This window comes from Thunnus albacares, chromosome 24 (assembly GCF_914725855.1).
Source record: "Thunnus albacares chromosome 24, fThuAlb1.1, whole genome shotgun sequence".
In the NCBI taxonomy this organism is placed as follows: Eukaryota; Metazoa; Chordata; class Actinopteri; order Scombriformes; family Scombridae; genus Thunnus; species Thunnus albacares.
In genome coordinates, this window is record NC_058129.1 from 13,526,676 (window position 1) to 13,545,193 (window position 18,518).

At 43.0% G+C, this 18,518-nt stretch overlaps 2 protein-coding genes across 12 annotated transcripts in view; one reads left to right on the top strand and one right to left on the bottom strand.

The window, feature by feature from the left end:
• LOC122976664 (prospero homeobox protein 1-like) overlaps window positions 1-16,826 on the bottom strand; it is a 35,303-nt gene extending 18,477 nt beyond the window's left edge. The window contains exons 1-6 of one of the 3 annotated variants that reach the window (XM_044345257.1): window positions 16,627-16,826; window positions 15,582-15,686; window positions 12,688-13,110; window positions 11,860-12,480; window positions 10,114-11,361; window positions 5,609-5,716 (exon numbers count right to left, since the gene is read on the bottom strand). In XM_044345257.1, coding sequence (XP_044201192.1) covers window positions 5,609-5,716; window positions 10,114-11,361; window positions 11,860-12,480; window positions 12,688-13,038 — 2,328 coding nt within the window. In that variant the 5' untranslated portion in view covers window positions 13,039-13,110; window positions 15,582-15,686; window positions 16,627-16,826. Of the gene's footprint in view, window positions 1-5,608; window positions 5,717-10,113; window positions 11,362-11,859; window positions 12,481-12,687; window positions 13,111-15,581; window positions 16,510-16,626 lie in introns of those variants that run through there. The other 2 variants (XM_044345255.1, XM_044345256.1) reach the window with 2 other exon arrangements.
• ccdc28a (coiled-coil domain containing 28A) overlaps window positions 1-18,518 on the top strand; it is a 223,490-nt gene that overhangs the window by 78,923 nt on the left and 126,049 nt on the right. The window lies entirely within an intron of this gene.

Below are 18,518 nucleotides of genomic sequence, written 5' to 3' on the forward strand. Positions count from 1 at the left end.
TCAACATAAATCTAAAGCGTCGTAACAATGAAGGTTTCCTGTGGATCCTGGAAGAATAGCTGTTGTAGTAACTTTTTCAAATTGCGTTTCGGGGGGCTTTTGTGCTTTACTGGACGGTACACACTGCGGGGGAATTTGTGTGTGTGTGTGTGAGAGAGAGAGAGAGAGAAGTTCATGAGGCAGTTTCAGACATTGTGTGTATTTGTTGCGCCCTTAAATCTACATTTTGTCATAATTTGTTCGCTGCTGTTTAACGTCAGACTTACTGACTGCATTGCTAAGATGTTAAAAACCCATTTTTATGACTTTGTTCTACTTGTGTATTAAATGAAGTTGAGCTGAAACAATTAGTTGATTCACTGATTGGTTCATAAACAGAAAAACAGGCAAAAAACTGGATTCATTTGTCTATTTTCATGCAAAAACAGCCAAACATTCCCTGACTTATCACTTGTGAGGATTTGCCGCTTATGCTTTTCTTATATGATAGTGAACCGAATATGTTAAGATGTTTGACTATTGACTGTTAAAACTAATTAAAGTCTTCATCTTTGGGTTTAGGAAATAGCATTTTAACTAAATAATCAATCGATCTCCTCTAGTTGCAGCCCTCAAATCAACTGTTTAATGTTCACAATTTAAAAAGAGCCCAAATGATTGAGAATATAACAGCCTTAAATCATTTCCTGCTACATAACTCTGCCTTTTTATGTGCATGAACAAGTCTCCACCGTTCATAACTTGAGACAGATTAAAACGCTTTGCCATCTAGAGGATTCAAACACTTAAACGTCGGTAATTACTCGGTATCGGTTCACGAGCTGTTCGCTGGTTCACATCCCGACGTTGCCAAATTGGCTGTGTAACTCTAATTGATAAGACGGGTGAGAGGCGGGTTGGACGCTAATTGATTCCTGCTGAGACGGCGGCGTCAAGATGTCATACCGGCCTCTCAAGGCAAAAGAGTCTTCGGGGCGCTCGCTGATGAATGCGTCACGACAGAGAGTGTATGTAAAAAAAAAAAAAAAAAAAAGCCCTCAGCTGGCAGGAAAGTTGTGTGAGCGAGAGTATGTGTGTGTGTGTGTGAGTCGGAGCCAGCGAGCATCTAATTAATCCTAACTCCTCCAGTCTTAACAAGGTCTTAATTACTCTCACTTACTCTCTCAAGACGAGACGACAGCGACCTCGGCGTCTCTTGCTAACATATATGATTGTCTGGTCAGAAGGCAAGAGCTTTCACTACGCAATTAAGATCCCGTTTGTGTGTGTGTGTGTGCGTGCTCGCTCATCTGTGCCTAAAACAGTTGTCAGCTCAACCCACTTCCCACACCGAGCAAGGCGGCCATTGTGCGTAAGAGGCTCATCTTTAAGAACCAGTTTCCCATAGACAAAGTCCATTCAAGTCCAATTAGGGGAAGCCATTCAGGGCCCTAATTCCCTTACAGTGAATCTGCCTGATCCTCCTAACACATGCTACTTATTGTTCCCTGGGAAGGAGGGAGGGAGGGAGGGAGAGTTGGGGGGGGGGTGTGTGGGGGAGTGGTAGGAGTAAGGGAGAGGGTGAGAGAGAGAGAGAGAGAGAGAGAGAAAGAGAAAGAGACATTGACCCGGATTCTGGAAATATGGTAATGATGAGGGCAATGAATGCAACGGGACAATGAAACAGGACACACACACACATACACAGGCAGACATCAACAGGGTGCTCTCTCTCTCTCTCTCTCTCTCTCTCTTTTTCTATCTCTCTCTCTCTCTGTCACACACACACACACACACACGCAAGCACGCACTACTAAAGCCTTGAAAAGAACAGCCTCACTCATCACAAATAGGATTATCCATGATTCATTTTTTTTTTTTTTTTTTTTTTTTTTTATTAAACAAAATAATATCTGCAGAGTTCCTCCCACAGATAAATATGCTGGATTAAATGGGATTAAGACTCAATTAAAACTAAATTTGACTATAAATCATTATTTGCATAAAATATGAATAACAAGAAACCATCATTTTCTTAAAGGATGAGGCTGGAGATCGTTTATATTTTTTTTTCCTTATTGTCAACAAATCCAATGAAAAAACAATGAAATGATGCTGCAAACAAATATTATCTGTGTAGCCTAATGTCTTTAATGTCTAAAAACTATTAAAAAACACTGTGGCAGTGAGAGATATCTTCCTTCATATGAGTCAATCCACATACACTGCACTGATGAGAACAGTGGCGCCAAAACTAGGGTACGGAGCCCTTACAAAGGTCGCGAGATGAATCCAAGGGGTCGTCAAATGATTAACGTGATAGCAAATAATAAATTACTGCAGAAAACTTGTGAAATACTGTCATTTTTTACCTCTTCATTACCATTTTTTCTTCATATAACTGATCCCAACTCATGGGACAATAATTTGCACGTTCCCACGCCCTCATATGCAAAAAAAAAAAGCTGGGAACCACTGAACTAAAACACCAAATATGGATTCATCTGCTGCCCTGTGTACTTCTGCTCTGGTAACTTTTGCTAAAAGTACAGTATCCGCCTGTTTCAGGAAATTACTTCAATAATAAAGAATCTGTTTCTGACCCGTGTTTAAAGATTTACACCTTTCGTTGGGAGAGCTGCAGACAGGATATGGAAGATGGAAAGAACTGAAAGATGGACAAATGAACAGTTTGTTTCGATCTTTTCTTTGGATTTACGGATAATAAGAAAAAATCCAGAACGATCCCAACTTTATCCTTTTAAAGACGTGTCGTCGCTGTAAAGTTGACAGAACATATAGATAGAGGTAAAGAACAAGAAAAGCTTCGGGTTTAGCTGCCACACAGTTCTGTCTGTTAATAAATTCCAATAGAAAAAAAAAAAAATGTTTTCATTCCAGTAAATCCCACTGTTTGCGGTTCTTACTGCAGTTACAGATTGAGGCTGTAATACTGTCCATCTGCTGGGCGAAGTGGCGGCCCAAAGCACTGCAAACATGTCCTAATCTAAATCCATGTTTGTTGAGATGAAGAGATTCATTGAATATCAGTTTGGAGATAAACTAGATTAATTTTTAAAAGCTAATATCAATCTCCAAAAAAGATAAACTCCTAATCTGAGCCTATGCATTAACTCATTAGTCCTAATTTATTCATTTTCCAAATTAAACCCTAAAGCCACAGTTTATTTGGCCACATAAACATTAAGCATATTTACTCAGATAATTGAAAGCATGACTTAGAGACAGAAAGTAAGCTGATTATGGAAAATTATCACCGTCAGCACATACAGTAACAGTTTCAAGTCTTTTCTTCTCTAACTGAAGGTAAAGACTCTGAAATAAAGAAAGTTTGGTGAATTACAGTCATGTTAAATCTCATAATAGAGTTTCTCTTAAAGTCTATCCAGAGATTTCAGACAAACTGAAGCTTGCAACTGCCAGTATCAATTCATTTATTAAATATATCTATATCACTGCTTTTAAAATGTCTTGTCAAAGGTTTATAAAATGCAATTTGAAGCCAGGAGCTCCTGCAGGATGATAGCTGTGATTGTCTTTGTGCAACATGTGTTAGCTTTGCAAACTTTACATTTAAACAAACAACTCAGATTGAATTTATTTTAGAGCAGCTGCACTCTTGCTTTAATAATAATTTCATGCAGAGGACTGTGGAGTGGGGAAAAAGTTTTGAAGCATGTTGGGTTTTTTTTTTTTTTTTAGACCTTTTGATAGTAATTTGTTGTCCAAAGCCAACATTTTCTGCTTAAATCTTCTCAATAACACTAAACGGACTCCCAGTTAATGACAAATCAGACTCACTCACACATACTGGGAGCAGGTAGGCTTAGCAACCTTGTGTTTGCCTAGCAACCCGGTGTCCCAGCGACCCTTGTTGCCATGGCAGCCGATGAGGATGTGGCACTGCCACAAGGAAGTGGTCACCACAGATATGAGCCAAAGGGCAGCTGGTGTATGTGTGTGTGTGTGTGTGTGTGTGTGTGTGCGTGCGGCTGCTTATTTGAATACAGCGTCCTGAATCCATCGAGGAGCCGTATGCTCCTTTTGCAAAACACGTAGCAGCCTGTAAACACGAAACAATCAGCGCCTTTGTTTTAAAGCTGTTGTTCTGTTGTCATCCCTTTCATTTGTTTGTCCTCCCCTCCCTGCGCTCCCTCTGTCATTTTCTCAGAACCCCCCCCCACACACCCTCCACCCCCCCAAACACACGCATCATCATCTCTTTTTGTCTTATTCACCTCCCTCGACTTGTTTATTTGTCTTAATTATTATATATCTGTCCTATTATATCTGTATTTCTTTTTTTCCCCTCTCTTTCTACTCATGCACCTTCATCTGTCAAATGAATGCTGATAGTGTGATTATATGTATTGTGTCTGTTTTTAAGGTGAAAGTGTAACTTCTCATTTTAAGTTAGTGAGAGTGAGAGTGAAAGCGTTGTGTGTGTGTGTTTTGGGTGGCAGGGAGATGGAGGTTGAGGTCAGAGGAAGGAGGGGGGGGGGAGGTGTTACAGTATGTGTGTGTGAGAGAGAGAGAAAGTGGGCGTTAACACCCCCCCCCTCCCCTCCCCTCCCTTCCCCTCCCCTCCCAACCCCAGGCCGATTAAGGCCAGAAACTCTAATTAAGCTACAAAGATGTGACAGACTGGAGCACCCATCTGCGCTTTAAGGTCCCTCACACACACACACACACACACACACACACACGCACACACTCAAATACATACAGTGTAACAGAATAACACACAAAAACAAAAGAATTGAATATAATCAAGCAACATAATGCACAAAAGTTTAAAAAAAAAAAAAAAAAAAAAGGATGAGTGAGACAGTGAAAGCTGGTCTGGAGAGAAAATGAGAAATGATAAATAAAAAAACCCCCCAAATCTCAACAGAACAAATCCTTCAGACAAAGACGCATACCTGTTTACAACAGCTCATCCGCCCCATCTGTCACTGAAAAACACACTCATGTGATTTTTTGAGATCTGATTTTAAAGATCGCATCCAGACTCTCATGGCTTTATATCCACGCCCGGCCTGACGGCAGCTGCAGCGCTCCTCACGTGCCTCATCTTTTCAAGTCTAAGTCGTCTATTCCTGTGTTTTCTTACAACTCTTTTCATTACATTGTCTCCATATAACACAGAATCATAATCGCAATATGAACCTGACCTTTTCTATGTCCAGTTTCTGATATCCAAGAGCGAAACGGGGCAAAACCTCATACACCCAGATCTGTTTCTCAACCTGCCCTGGCACGACCAGATAACAACCGGTTTAATTAAAGAAACAATTTGAGGAGATAAAGGATCATTTTCCCTTTTCTTGTTACTTTATTGTACTTCTAAAATTAATATATTTATAAATTTCATTGTGTGAGTGAGTGTGTGTGTGTGTGTGTGTGAGGCTTATCAAGTAATTGTTTTAAACTCTTGCAGAAAACCACTTTATCTACCGAAAAAATCCAGACAGAAATAAATTGAATTCAGTGTGAAAACAAAAAAGAGCCGTAAAGTGGATTAAAAAAAGACAGAGAAATGAAAACGAGGTTCATAAAAGGAGAATAAACGGGGGAGACAGAAGAAAGAGACGGGGCGAGGTCTTACCTTGACGTCAGAGAAGAACATTTTGAGCATGTTGGAGGAAGGGTAGCGGGTGTAGAAGAACATCAGCTTGGCCTTCTTCAGGTGGTTCGGAGACAAGCCCTCCTGAATCTGGATTATGACGAGTTAAGGAGCCGACAAGCAGTTGCTGAGCAGGACTCAACACGGGGAAATGTTGCATAGAAACACACTTTTTTTTTTTTGCTTGTTGAACCACTAATCTAGTTTATCTGCTTCATTTATACAGTCTTGTCAGTAAAATGCAAGTGAAACCAAATAGGAATGCAAGACAGGTGCTTTCCTCTATGAGGAACATAGCATCACTCAGAAAAACAACATCGGGCCCGGTGAACGGCTGGTGAGCTGTTAACAGGACGTGCAGAAAACTCTCAGATAGACGGACTACAGGAAGTGTGCTCCCTCTCCGTGATTATTCTTTAATTTCCAAAACACAACAAACAGTGCAAGAGGTCAGGGTGACAGTTACACTTCTGCCGTTTAATACGACGGCTGAAAATTTGGAGACACAATGAGCGAAAGCTATTTTATACCAAAGCGAAAGCAAACATGAGCACCTGCTGGCTTTGGATCAAATCCCACATTCACTCTTGCATCTCGCCGACTCTGCAGCCCCGGTGTCTATCCCACTGTCTCAACAAGGAAAATAATAATTGTGGAGGCCCTGGTTGCAGGGGCGGCGTGTGTGTGTGTGTGTTTGAGGGTCTGTGTGTGTGTGTGTGTGTGTGTGTGTGTGACAACAGCTGTGCCCCACCATGCTGCCATTTCCCCACCACATTAGCAGCCCTATAATCTATCAGAGAAGATGAGGCAATCAATGGAACCCCCTGCAAGGTCAATTAGCACACAGACAAACACACACACACGCTTACACACACTTACACACACTTACACACACACACACACACACACACACATACAGAAACCCCAGGGGCCCTATATGGCTGGAAAGAGGAACAGGGAACGAGGGAGAGAACAGCATCAGCAATCAGGGAAAAGAGGGAGAGAAAGGAAGGAAGTGTGAAGAGAAAGACAGGAAGCAGAGAAGATATTTGTGATTTTGGTCGGGCGTTTTTTCTTCGTTATAATTGTTTTATTTTTTGATTTAATTAATTGATTATCTAGACAGAAACATGAGCATTCGATAGCCGTTTTCTAATAACCAGAAAGCGTGACTGTGCTGATTGGCCCGGCAGGACGAACACACGTACGCCAGGGGACGTGTGCAAAATTCAAAAATACGGGTTTAATTCAGTTTTAGTTTGCTTTGTGCTTTGTTTTTTCTGCTGTTCTAAAACATAAATTTGCTTAAAAAACAACAATAAAAGAAATAAAAAATGAACAGAAAAGTCTTGTCTCAATAAACAGTCTCATTGTGATCTGTCATTCATTTAGCAGCAGATACGTCAGGTCACAGGACAACAACACCATCACCTCGTTAACATTCATACCAACCTGTCACTATCTGTGTGTGTGTGTGTGTGTGTGTGTGTGTGTGTGTGTGTGTGTGTTTAGGTCAGATAATACATATAGTTGTTGGAGCCTGCTTTGTTGTTTTTTTTTGTGGACACCCAAAAGAGAGAGAGGAAAAAAAAAAGCACATGAGCACTGACAAATATGCACAAAATCACACAAACATGACTCAGAGTAAACAGTGTGAAGCAATATCATAATGAATAAAAAGCATATGACGTACGTGTGTGTGTGTGTGTGTGTGTGTGAAGCTAATAGCTAAAGTGAGTCAGTGAATAAACAAAGCAACTAGTGATGTTCTTTTTCTTCCACTCCTCCCCCCCCCCCACTCCTCTTCCCACCCCCCGCCCCCCAATGATGTGTGTGTGTGTGTTCATCCTGATCTGTGAATGTGCCCATGACTGTGTGTTTTGTGCAGGGCTCACTGTATCAGCTGTAACTTGACCTTGCTGCCAGGTGTGTGTGTTTGTGTGTGAATGGAGAGGGGGGGGGGGGGGGGGGGGGGAGTTTAGGAGGAGAGGAGGAGGAGGAGGAGGAGGAGGAGGAGGAGGGGGGGATAAATTCATAAATGAATGGAGGACATCTGCTCAGCTTTGTACAAAGGATTAAAGATACACAGACCTGAGTGTGTGTGTGTGTGTATATGTGTGTGTGTGTTTGTGTGTGTGTGTCTTTCAGGTGAACTATCATCAATGCAAAACACCTTAACCTAACCGCCTTGAAGCCCCTGACAATGCCATCATCATTTCATCCCCAACCATGCAAATGCTTCAACTGAAACAACAATGACTCACCTATTAAACTAAATACAGAAAGAGATAAAAGCAGGAATATAAACAGAGAAGAGAAGTTAACACAGAAATGATGTAACTTCACTTTTAGACTGAGAGAAAACAAGGAGAGGGACAAAAAACTAGATATATTTAAAAAGTGGCCCTTTTGCAGAGGAGTTTGCATTGTGCAATATACTATAGAATTCTACAAAAACTTTTAAAAAAGTATCAACTATGTGTATCATCATCCTTTGTATTTAAGCATATTTACACTGGGAAAAAAAAATGTTTCTTAATTGTACATCTTGAATCAAATAATTTCAATAATCTTCCATATAATTCAAAATATACCTTAGAAATCAATACACAAACATTTAATTGTTGTATAATATGTCTTAATATCTTTTTGGTTAATGATTTACTCTTTAAAATGTTATAAAATAGTGAAAAATGTCTATTATAAGACCAAGGTGACAGCGTCTTATTTCTATAGAAATCCACAATGACATAAAACAGATAAAGAATCAGATCCTTATATTTTTGAACCTGGATCACACAATTGTTTGGCTTGAGTATCTTTTGAAATACTAATGTCCAATTTCAAAGATATTTTTTTCTTCCTAATGAATGGAAAAAGCATTTTGGAATTAAACGGATCAGCAGGATCAAGAGACGTGTCAAATATTTCCTTTTTTTTTTTTTTTAATTAAAGCAACATCTAAATTAGCTTTGAAGAACGACACTGTGATCAAATCCTCATCTCGCAGCTGCAAGGAGTTGCTATTTGTCAGGTTCAAAGTCTTATTTTTCTTTTTTTTCCACTTTGTTCTTCAAACGTGCATGTGTGTGTGTGTGTTTGTGTGCGTGCGTGCACAAGCGCGAGTCAAAGTGTGTGCATGCGTAGTGGCCTGGGAGAAGCCCTCTCCATATGAAAGGTTAGGAGCGAAAAGATAAACAGCTACCTGCAAACACCTGTCCGCATGCACACGCCATGAAAGGGAGTGTGTGTGTTTGCATGTGCATGTCTGTGTCTGTGTGTGTGTGTGTGTGTGTGTAAAAGAAGGAAAAACACACACAGCTGCTGAGCAACTGAGAGCGAAGGCCAGCAAATGAAAGCGAGCAGGAAAGATCAGCGAGAGGGAGGGAGACAACTAGCTAAAAATTGCAAAGAGGAAACCTAAGTGTACATCTTTAGATATTACACTTCTCCTTATGTGCACACACACACATACACACACACACATTTAGAAAGCATCAATGAGGCCAAGCATTCACCTATCCCTCTCCTCTTTGAAATATGATTAGCTTTGAGCTCCTGTGTACAAGGTCTTACCCCACAGCCACACATAAACACACACACGCATGCACGCAGACACAGTGAAATATGATTTGCTTTGAGCGTTTATGTACAAAGTCTCTGTGATGAAAGAGAACCTAACAGCACAAGAGTGTCTCAGACAGTGGGAACAGAGAGTGTGTGTGTGTGTGTGTGTGTGTGTGTGTGTGTTGAAGAGGGAGCTCACTAGCCTTTTCTCAGCGCCTTTAAACACCACAACCTGCTGCCACAGACTTAAAAGAGCTTGAGAGAGAGCAGCGTGCGACCTGTTTAATCTTCCCCCCTCTTGCAAGACCCGGCGCACCCCGTTTCATCTTCCCCACTTAGTAAGGAAACAAGAGGGTTAGACCGGGAACCAATTAATGCAGATTAATTGATATGAAAAGACTTTCTGTGACTACTGCTGCCGGCTGCTGCTGCTGCTGCTTCTAAGACGTCTCAGTGTGTTCGACTGCATTACAAATGCGGAGCATTAAAAAAAACTACTTTTATGACTCCATGCAGGTTAACCTTTATGTTGAGGTAAAACTTAATACTAAAGCTGTCTCATTTCCATACTACATACTCGTTTTATAGTGTGTTATCAAACTGCCAACATTACTTCCTTTTAGATGTTCCTGAAGTCACCGTTGTCCATAATTTATTTTCATTTTCTTGCGAGCAGCAGCGCCTCTGAAGTGGATTTAGTATAACTGCTTTGAGTGTGCTGAATATGTCACTTTTACAGTGTTGAATTAGTGTGTAGAATGTAATTTGGACACATTTTAATTCTAATCTTAACGCCTAATCTCCTTGAAGAAGTCGTCTTTTCAATCTGAAGGTTTAAAGCGTTTGTAAATGTAGGAAAAAGATACACACTTGTTCACACACACACACACTCACTCACTCTCACACACTCTGAAGGATACAGTGCTGCCTGAGTAGGGCGATATGTCGGCCATGTCTTGCAGGTCCCCGCACTCAGACTTGATGAGGGACAGCGACAGACCCTCGGGCCCGTGTTGGCTCGGGGAGCTCTGCCTGTGGTGGTGGTGGTGGTGGTGGTGGTGACTGAGATGACCTCCTCCTAGGCTGGCCATTTTGGTTCTGAGGCTGACAGTTTCCCGGGTCATGTCCATGGAATCGGGGGAGGACCGATGGTGCTCCTTTGGCCCTGGAGGGTAGCCGGCGCCACCCCCGTGTGACCCCAAAGGGCTGTGAAAGGGGTAACCCATAAGGGGAAGAGGGAATGGGTGGCGAAACGATGGGGGGCTAAACCCCAGTGAGGCTGTGAGGGGAGACGGATGGAGGGAGGGGTGGTGAGGAGGAGGCGGAGGGGGCAGAGATGGGTTTGTGTTCTCCCCACCGCCTCCCCCGCCGCTTTTGCGCACCACCAGCGGCAGTGCCTCCGTTTGGTCGTTAGGTGTTGGCACGCCGCTAAGTCTGCCGCTCAAACTGCCGAACGAATCCAGCGGGCTCGGGACGATGACATCGCCAAAGCAGTGCAGCCTCTGGTTGGAGGAGTGGTAGTTGGGGGTCGGGCTGCCGTCGCCGTTCAAACTGAGGGCCAGGGCGCCACCGCCAAAGCGTGAGTCTGGGGTGAGGGAGGGGAGGGGGCCGAAGGGTGGAGGACAGGAAGAGGACGAGTTGGAAGAAGAGGAAGGGGCGGCTGGTGTGCTGCTATGGCAGCCATGATGGTGACTGGCGGCCTGCTTGGGCGAAGAGAAGCCCTTGACGACGGTGTCGACGACCTGTGACACGGCGCAGTTCAGCTCCTGCTTCAGCGTCTCTGCTAACTGCCTTCCTCCTCCTCCCCCTCCTCCTGCTGCTCCTCCTCTCCTCTTCATCACCCTTTCTGCGCTCCTCTCCTCCTCCTCTCTGCCCTCCACATCCTCCTCCATCTCTCCGTCCATCAGGGCCTGTTCTCGGAGGAGGGCCCGGGCCCGGTCCAGGAACAGGCCTGGATCCAGCTCTGATAGGTCGTCATGGCTGTGCCGCCCTCTGTCCCGGTGCCTCTCCTCCAGGCCGTCAGAACGGATACTGTCCTCTGACAGGTTGCCGTCCTCCTCTCTTTCTCCTCCTCGTTCGGCCTCTCCGCTCTCACCGTTCTCCTCCTCTTCTTCTGTCTCCGAGTCGTAGATCTGGTAGAACTTCTCCTGGAGTTGGCGCAGCTGTTTCTGAACAAAAGAGGATAGAGAATGTTAAAAACAGACATCTTGAAGTGAACTTGAAGGTCACCTCTTACCATAAATACTGTATACTCTTTTAAATATCATGGGAAAATATAGAGGAGAAATGGAAAAAGAACAGTTAGCCTTAAATTATGTGTCCCCTTCTTAGTGGAAAAAGGTTATACAAAAGGTTACAAGAAGACAGTTGTGTTTGTTGGAGCATTTGGATTTTGTTGTTCTGTACTTGTGGTTTTGCCTGCATATCTACGCCAGCAAACCACCGAGATCAGTGATTTTAAATGTCTGCTCATGTGTACTTTTTCCTCGAATCTGTGCCCTTCTTTTACACCCTGAAATCCAGAGGTCTTCATGTTTTTCTCTCATGCCTCATGTCATCGACTCCAATTTGAAAATAAAAAAGAAGAGGCAGTTTATGTTTGTCAGCTGCAAATGTCTGCACCTAGGGGCGGTCTATTCTACTTTTTAATAGTTTCCTCTACCAACCTGCATGTCTTCCAGTTGCAGTTTCAGCTGCCGCCTCTCTTCCTGTCTCTGCTCCTGCCTGGAACACACCAGCTGTGTGAAGCTGTGCTGCTGCTGCGGCAGCCTCTGCTTTCTCTTATTCTCACGGTAAACCTCACCGACGCTGACCACGCCGCCCCGCGAACCCGGAGAGCTCAGGAGTGAGGAAGGGCAGTCGCTGGGTTGCCGGCTGTGGTTGTGGCTGCCGCTGCTGTTGTGGCTGTTGCCGTCCCCTCGGGGATCGCTGCTGCCGCTCTCGTTGTCGCGGTTGCTTTCCTGGTTGTGGTCGCCGGTGTTGGGCCGGACCAGCGGCGAGTGACTCATGCCGCGGATGATGTTTTCCACACGGGCGCGCTTGGCACGGAGGTGCTCGTCTGACAGCCTGTCCAAGTCGAAGGTGGAGAGGGAGAGGGGCTGAGCGGCAGCGTGAGAGTTGAGATTCGAAGGAGGTGGCGGCCGCCCAAAAGAGGAGGATGATGATGGAGGGGGAAGAGGTGGCCCAGGGGAGAGGCAGTCAGACGGGCTGTCCCGGTCACGGGAGGAGTTGCTGCAGGCGTCCTCGGCCTGGATCTCTGAGCCTCCACTGGACAGAGCTCCACTGCCCTGTAACAGAGGACAAATTAACAAACAATTTCAAATGATTGATGACTAATTAGAGGTTTAATTGGTTGATTTAGGGGGTGCAGGATGACACAATAATGTATAAAAAGATTTCAAATGGTGACTAAAGCTATTAATTTATTATCAAAGTTGGAACCTGTTAATTGATGGACTTTCACCACTGCTGGATGTGTGTATTTCTATGTTTACCTGGAAGCCTGAGTCACTCCCTCCATTCTTCCCCATGTTATTCTTCAGCAGCTGAGAGATAATGGTCGCGCCAGGGAAAGGCATTATGGCGTCTTCATACGAGTTGGCTCTCTTCAGCAACTTCCTCAGAACATTCGACTTCTCTCCGTCACCGTTGGTACCCCCGTGGCCGTGACTGACCAACGAGCAGTCTCCGTCCTGATCGGGGCCGTGCGATTGGTTCATACTGTTGAGAAGTGTCTCCCTGGCGCGGGTGAATAACGCGCTACCCACAGTCCTTTTCACCCCGATGTCGACACGTCGGCGCTTGGTCTGTCTTGTTAGGAGGGCGGTGCTGTCATGATCAGGCATCACGCAGGGCAGCTAAACTGACATGACCAGGGGTCCTCACAGACACACGCAGGAGAGGAGCAGTGGAGCGACCTGGACAACGACAAACACAAAGTCCTGTGATTTCAACCTTTTGATGACACCTGGATTTTTGCTGAACTCTACAGAGAGAATTAATGTTTTCATTCCTAAAATGACACCTTTAAATTAAGTTTTTGTCATTTTAGGTCAGAAAGAAGTCTGAAAATTAAAATCTGTAGCCATAATTAAAATAACAATTCATTTTGAACAGCTGGTCTGTATGTAAAAGTCATAGAAAAATATTTAAAATGGTGAGATATATGGTTCTAAATCAATTAACTTGGTCTTTACTGTTTTGCAGCTTTTTAATAAGTGTTTGAGAATTCTTTCATATATTAATACTCAGTTGAAAGACATTAGAAAACTTCAGATAACATCTATTTTTCTTTCCAAAACAGAAACATCATCTTTTAGAACAGAAATCTCATGTAGAAAACTTTCTTTAGTCTATATTTTAAACTTTTCAACCAAAGGTAGAAAGAATAATAAACAGTGTGTGTTCACCATATAATATCATCTTTAGTACTTGTGAAACAAAATCACAAAACCCAAAACCAACCTTTTCAAATGTGAAAGCAGCTACTTTTATCAATGACACACTGAGGAAAATACAAAAAAAAAAAAAAAAAACCCAAAATAACAAAACTCTGAACCAAAAGCCAAGGGAACCACTGTGAGAAAACACACTTTAAAATAGTTCAAGGAGATATTCCCACAGAGAAGTAACACCTGTCTGTAATAACCAAAATAATTTCCCATTTCCTCCTCATTCCCCTGAGGGGTAACCTTGATTTCTGTGTCTTGTGAGGAGCTGTGAAGACAGGCTCTCTTTTATTGTCAGAGGGATTGTACTCCTCTCTTAAGTAAGCAGGCAGAATTTGTTGTTCAAGAGCCACCCCTATCCCCGATAGTACCTATAACTAGATTAGATTACCTGGCATGCTTGTAGCTGGATGATAATGCATAAAAAAATCTCCAGAAAGTGCAGGACATCCTAACCTAAACTATCAAAATGTGATTTCTTCAGCAAAGAAAATGCTCAGGCCAACGCTGACTTCACTGCACAAGCGATTTAAACCATTCCCTCATTCATTTAAGGTGTCAAATCAAACAAAACATGCAGAAAAAACATGCAAAAAAAATGACACCAAAAATAACAATTTTTAAACAAGTGAATGGTGAAAGTCAGTATCTGCTTGCACTTGTCAAACACATGCATACAGGCAACGTTTTCCATTGTTACATGTTTGCATCTGTTTTGCAAGTGACTTCAGGGTCAAGTCTAGGGGAATTTTTCACAAATTAAAGCTGCTTCCTACAACAGTTTTGTACAGCTTTACCGTCATTCGTAAAGAGTTTTCATTCCAGTGTTAAAACGAGTTACAACACCGCTCAGCAACTGTAGCACAAAAGCCAGATTTGAAAGAAAGACAGAAAAAAAAAAAAACACAAATGTGCTCAAACACACATACAGACCGAATCAAGGACGCAAATGAGATGATTTTGCAATAGCCAACAACAGCCGACAAAGCAGACACTGTTCTATTCCTGCAGGGCCATTACTAAATGAAATACTTTCCAAGCAGGGGAGAAGGGCTAGTTTGAATGTGACTCCCGAGTTTCAGTGTTGTAGACGAGAGGAGGTCAAAAAAAAAAATAATACTCACTCAGTGCCCAGCAGTGACCCAGATACACACATGCAGTACATACATGTATATATACACATATTGCTCTGTGTTTGCATTGTTGGAACCTCAACATTACACAGGGCAGAGGTCTGGCATGCACACACACACACACACACAGACTGGAGGTGGAGAGAGTGGGAGTTTAGATTAAGAGAGTCCAAAGAGCTTGAAACTTATTCTCATATTTGCGTCTGAGGTCAAATCAAGGGTGTATCAATGGAAAAACAAATGTCTCCTCTCTAAATTAGTAAAACACAAAGCAACAGAGGATTCACCGCCTTCTCTGTGAATTTATCTTTTACAATAAAAACAAATTTAGCCTCAGAAATACCCTTTTAACACCAGCTGCAACACATCATAAGAGTTTAAAACCTTTCGCACTGACGTTCCTCAAGGAGCCTTTGTGAAAGGTGAGCACTGAAAGGAGATGTGAGAGTGTGTGTGTGTGTGTGTGTGTGTGTGTGTGTGCCGGAGTGTGTGGTTTCTGTAACAAAAGAGAAACTTGTTTTAAATGTAGAATTTGAAGAGCAGGAAGAACTGAAATGGGAAGTAAACGTATGAAATGACATTTAAATTTAAAATGAATTGCAGGCTTGTGGAGCACAGAGAGCAGCTAAATCTCACCTTTAACCACTGTATCCAGATTTGTTAGCCTTCTATAAATACTTGTGTCTTAAAATCCAAATTTAAAAAAAATGGGTCAAACAGAGTTTTGGAAATCTAACTTTTTTTGTAAATAGTCATAATTTACTCAACTTTTACACTCCTCTGCACTGCTTAAAGGAGCAAACTAACCTGTTTATTCTTGTAGAAATAAGGTGTGAAGTGGGTTCCCCCCTAATTACTCCTCGCTGTGGCTGACTGTGTGCGCTCTGAGAGGAGACGACCGCTGTCCAGAGACTGACAGAAAACACAAGCTGTTACTTTTTACGCACGGCATTTACAGACGGCAAACAGACAGACGTGTTTACTCATCGTCCAAACAACAATTAATCCACGATAATCACACGACACGAGGAGTCGACCGGGCAAAACTATGAAAACACTTTGACACTCGTATTAAAAAAAAAAAAAAAAAGCGTGCAAAGTTTTAAAGTAGAGAAGAACGTGGCCAGTGGGGGAAAAAAATATGAATCCACTTGTTTACAAAACACTTTGCTCTTGTTTCAGGGAGATTAAAACGTCAGTAGCTTCTCTAGAAACTACGCTGACTACTGTCAATCACTTAGCAACAGATCTATGAAATTGAATTTTTAAATTGTCTTAACACCCACAGCAGCGATTCTCCATTAACTTCAAAAAGTTGAGAAAAAAAGATGTAATAGCTGTGATTTTAAAGCCCGTCATTATACTAATTAAATGTTAGGCGATTTTAAAAAAAGAAAGGTATGAAACCCAGAAGGGGCTGCAGGTGCGTAAATCCAACTCGGCACGGCGGTTAACCGGAACAGAAGCCTCATCTTAATTTTCAAGCAAACTTCAATCAGAGATTTCAGTCCACAGCCGGTAAAAAAAAAAAGTCACAAGAAGCTCGAGACTGACGCGCATAAACTCGATATAAGCAGAAATAGTTTTGGGAAAATACTCCAAAATTCAACGAAACCATCCGGGTCCGCGATGTGTGACGGGGATGTACCGTCTCCATGAACTAACAGTGGAAGTTAAGTTACACCAAATATAGCCTTCACACGATACGATCGGACAAATCACACACACACACACACACTCACACACACACATACACAAACACACACTCACACATACACTCATAAACACATGCAAGATTTAAGCCCACGAGTGTCAGTAATAGTGATCGTAAATCACACGTATTTGTACTTACTTGTCTCTCTCGAGCGTTTCTCCAAGTCGGTCCGTCGAAGAAAGGGGCGAACACAAGAGACAGATCCGCACTCGCCGTTGAGATCAATGCCGTAACTTACTACGGCAAAGTGGAGACGTATACAGAGCGTGCGTGGGCGCGCGGGCGTGAGTGTGTGTGTGTGTGTGCGGGAGGGAGAGGGAAGCGGAGGGAGAGAGAGAGAGAGAGAGAGAGAGAGAGAGAGAGGGAGAGCAGCTCACAGAGAAAGTGTGTGTGTGTGACAGAGATGTAGAGAGAGTGAGAGATAACAGAGAGAGAGAGAGAGAGAGAGAGAGAGAGAGAGAGAGAGAGAGAGAGAGAGAGAGAGAGAGAGCTTGCTCTTGTGCGCCGCTCTCCTCCCGGGATGGAAAGTGTTTAGTATCGAGCGCACCCGGTCCGTCCGGCACGCGAATCCAGCTTTCTCCCTCTGACTCGACCGGCAAGACTCTCAATAAGAAACAAGAAGAGACGCACATGAAGGATAAGTGAAGACGCTGCGTCACCGGCCCCGGAGTGAGGTAACGGCTCCACCTGACCAATAAGGAAGAGGAACCGGGGACGGTGGATTTTATTTATAAGGAGCCCTCAGAAAGCAGCGCGCTGCAGAGCGGAGAGGGAGAGGGAGGAGAGAGGAGCAGAGGATGATGCGGAGGGTAAACTGAGAGTCAGGTTCACCGACCTTTTTCATTTGAAACTGTAAAAATCTTTGTAGAATGAGTTTAAAGCGCAACTTAAAACAGAGTTTAAGGATGTCAGGTGACGCTTTTCTGAAAGTATTTAAGCGACTTATTTTTACTTTGATTTCTCTTTTGTTAAACTGATGAAAGATTTGTGATACAAATACATCAGTACTTCAACGTGATAAATTAATATCACAGATCAAATCAGCAAATTCAATGTGAGCACTTACTTCCCAACATGTGTCATTCAATTAAAATAATGTATTATTTAAGTTTATTGTGTCACAGCTCAAGTACGACAGTAAACACGCAGTTTAAGTTTATGTACAGGTGCGCTGGATGCGCTCAGCACTGTGGTCAATCAAGGTTTTAATAAACAGAAGCTTTAATTTTATCTGTTTCTTTTCATTCCTCTTCACTGAAGTCAGAAAGTGTGATTTAAAAAAAAATGCTTTTACGCAGCTGTGATGGCGCGTGCGTAATTTGGAAACAACCTTGCGCCCCTGTTTTGCGCGGAGCTCCTTGTCCATCAAAGAAAGTGGCCCAAAACGCAAACGCATACTTATTTAGACCTCTGATGGGGGGGAGGAGGGCGGGACTCCCCTCTTTTTTTTTCCGGAGATCAGAGGGTCACGCAACCCCTGAAGCGGATAGGGAGTCAGCGTTTTGCTCAAGGACACTTCAGCAGGGCGGAGGCTCGCTACGAGCTGGAGGGGAGTCTCTGCTTCTCCACCTATCCAGCCCGCTCTCCTCCTCTTATAGATGTAGCTTTAAATGAAACACAATCACAGAAATATGCACTATTTATATTTCCATATTAAAGCCAGTTTGAAAAGACAGCAGCAGAGGCCTTTTAGCAAACAGGCTGCAATGAATTCGGCCCCGAAATTTTTGATTTGTTGCGTAAAAACATCGACCTCATATGTCACAGTCTGTATCAAATTGTCAAAACTTTTAATTACATTTAATTCAATAAAATCGTAAAGGTTTGGAGTAGTGTGTTTGGTTGCATTGCTATGCTGAGTAAACACTACGTTCCTGCAGTGATGACTGTGATTCACCGCTTTCTACTCTTGAGTGGGCAGGTCGAAAAAAAAAAAAAGAAGCCAGAATTGTCTCCCAGATTCATCTTGTTGGACTCACCGTGTGTGTATCGCAGGAGCACAACAGCTGAGTAAAATCTAAATCACACAG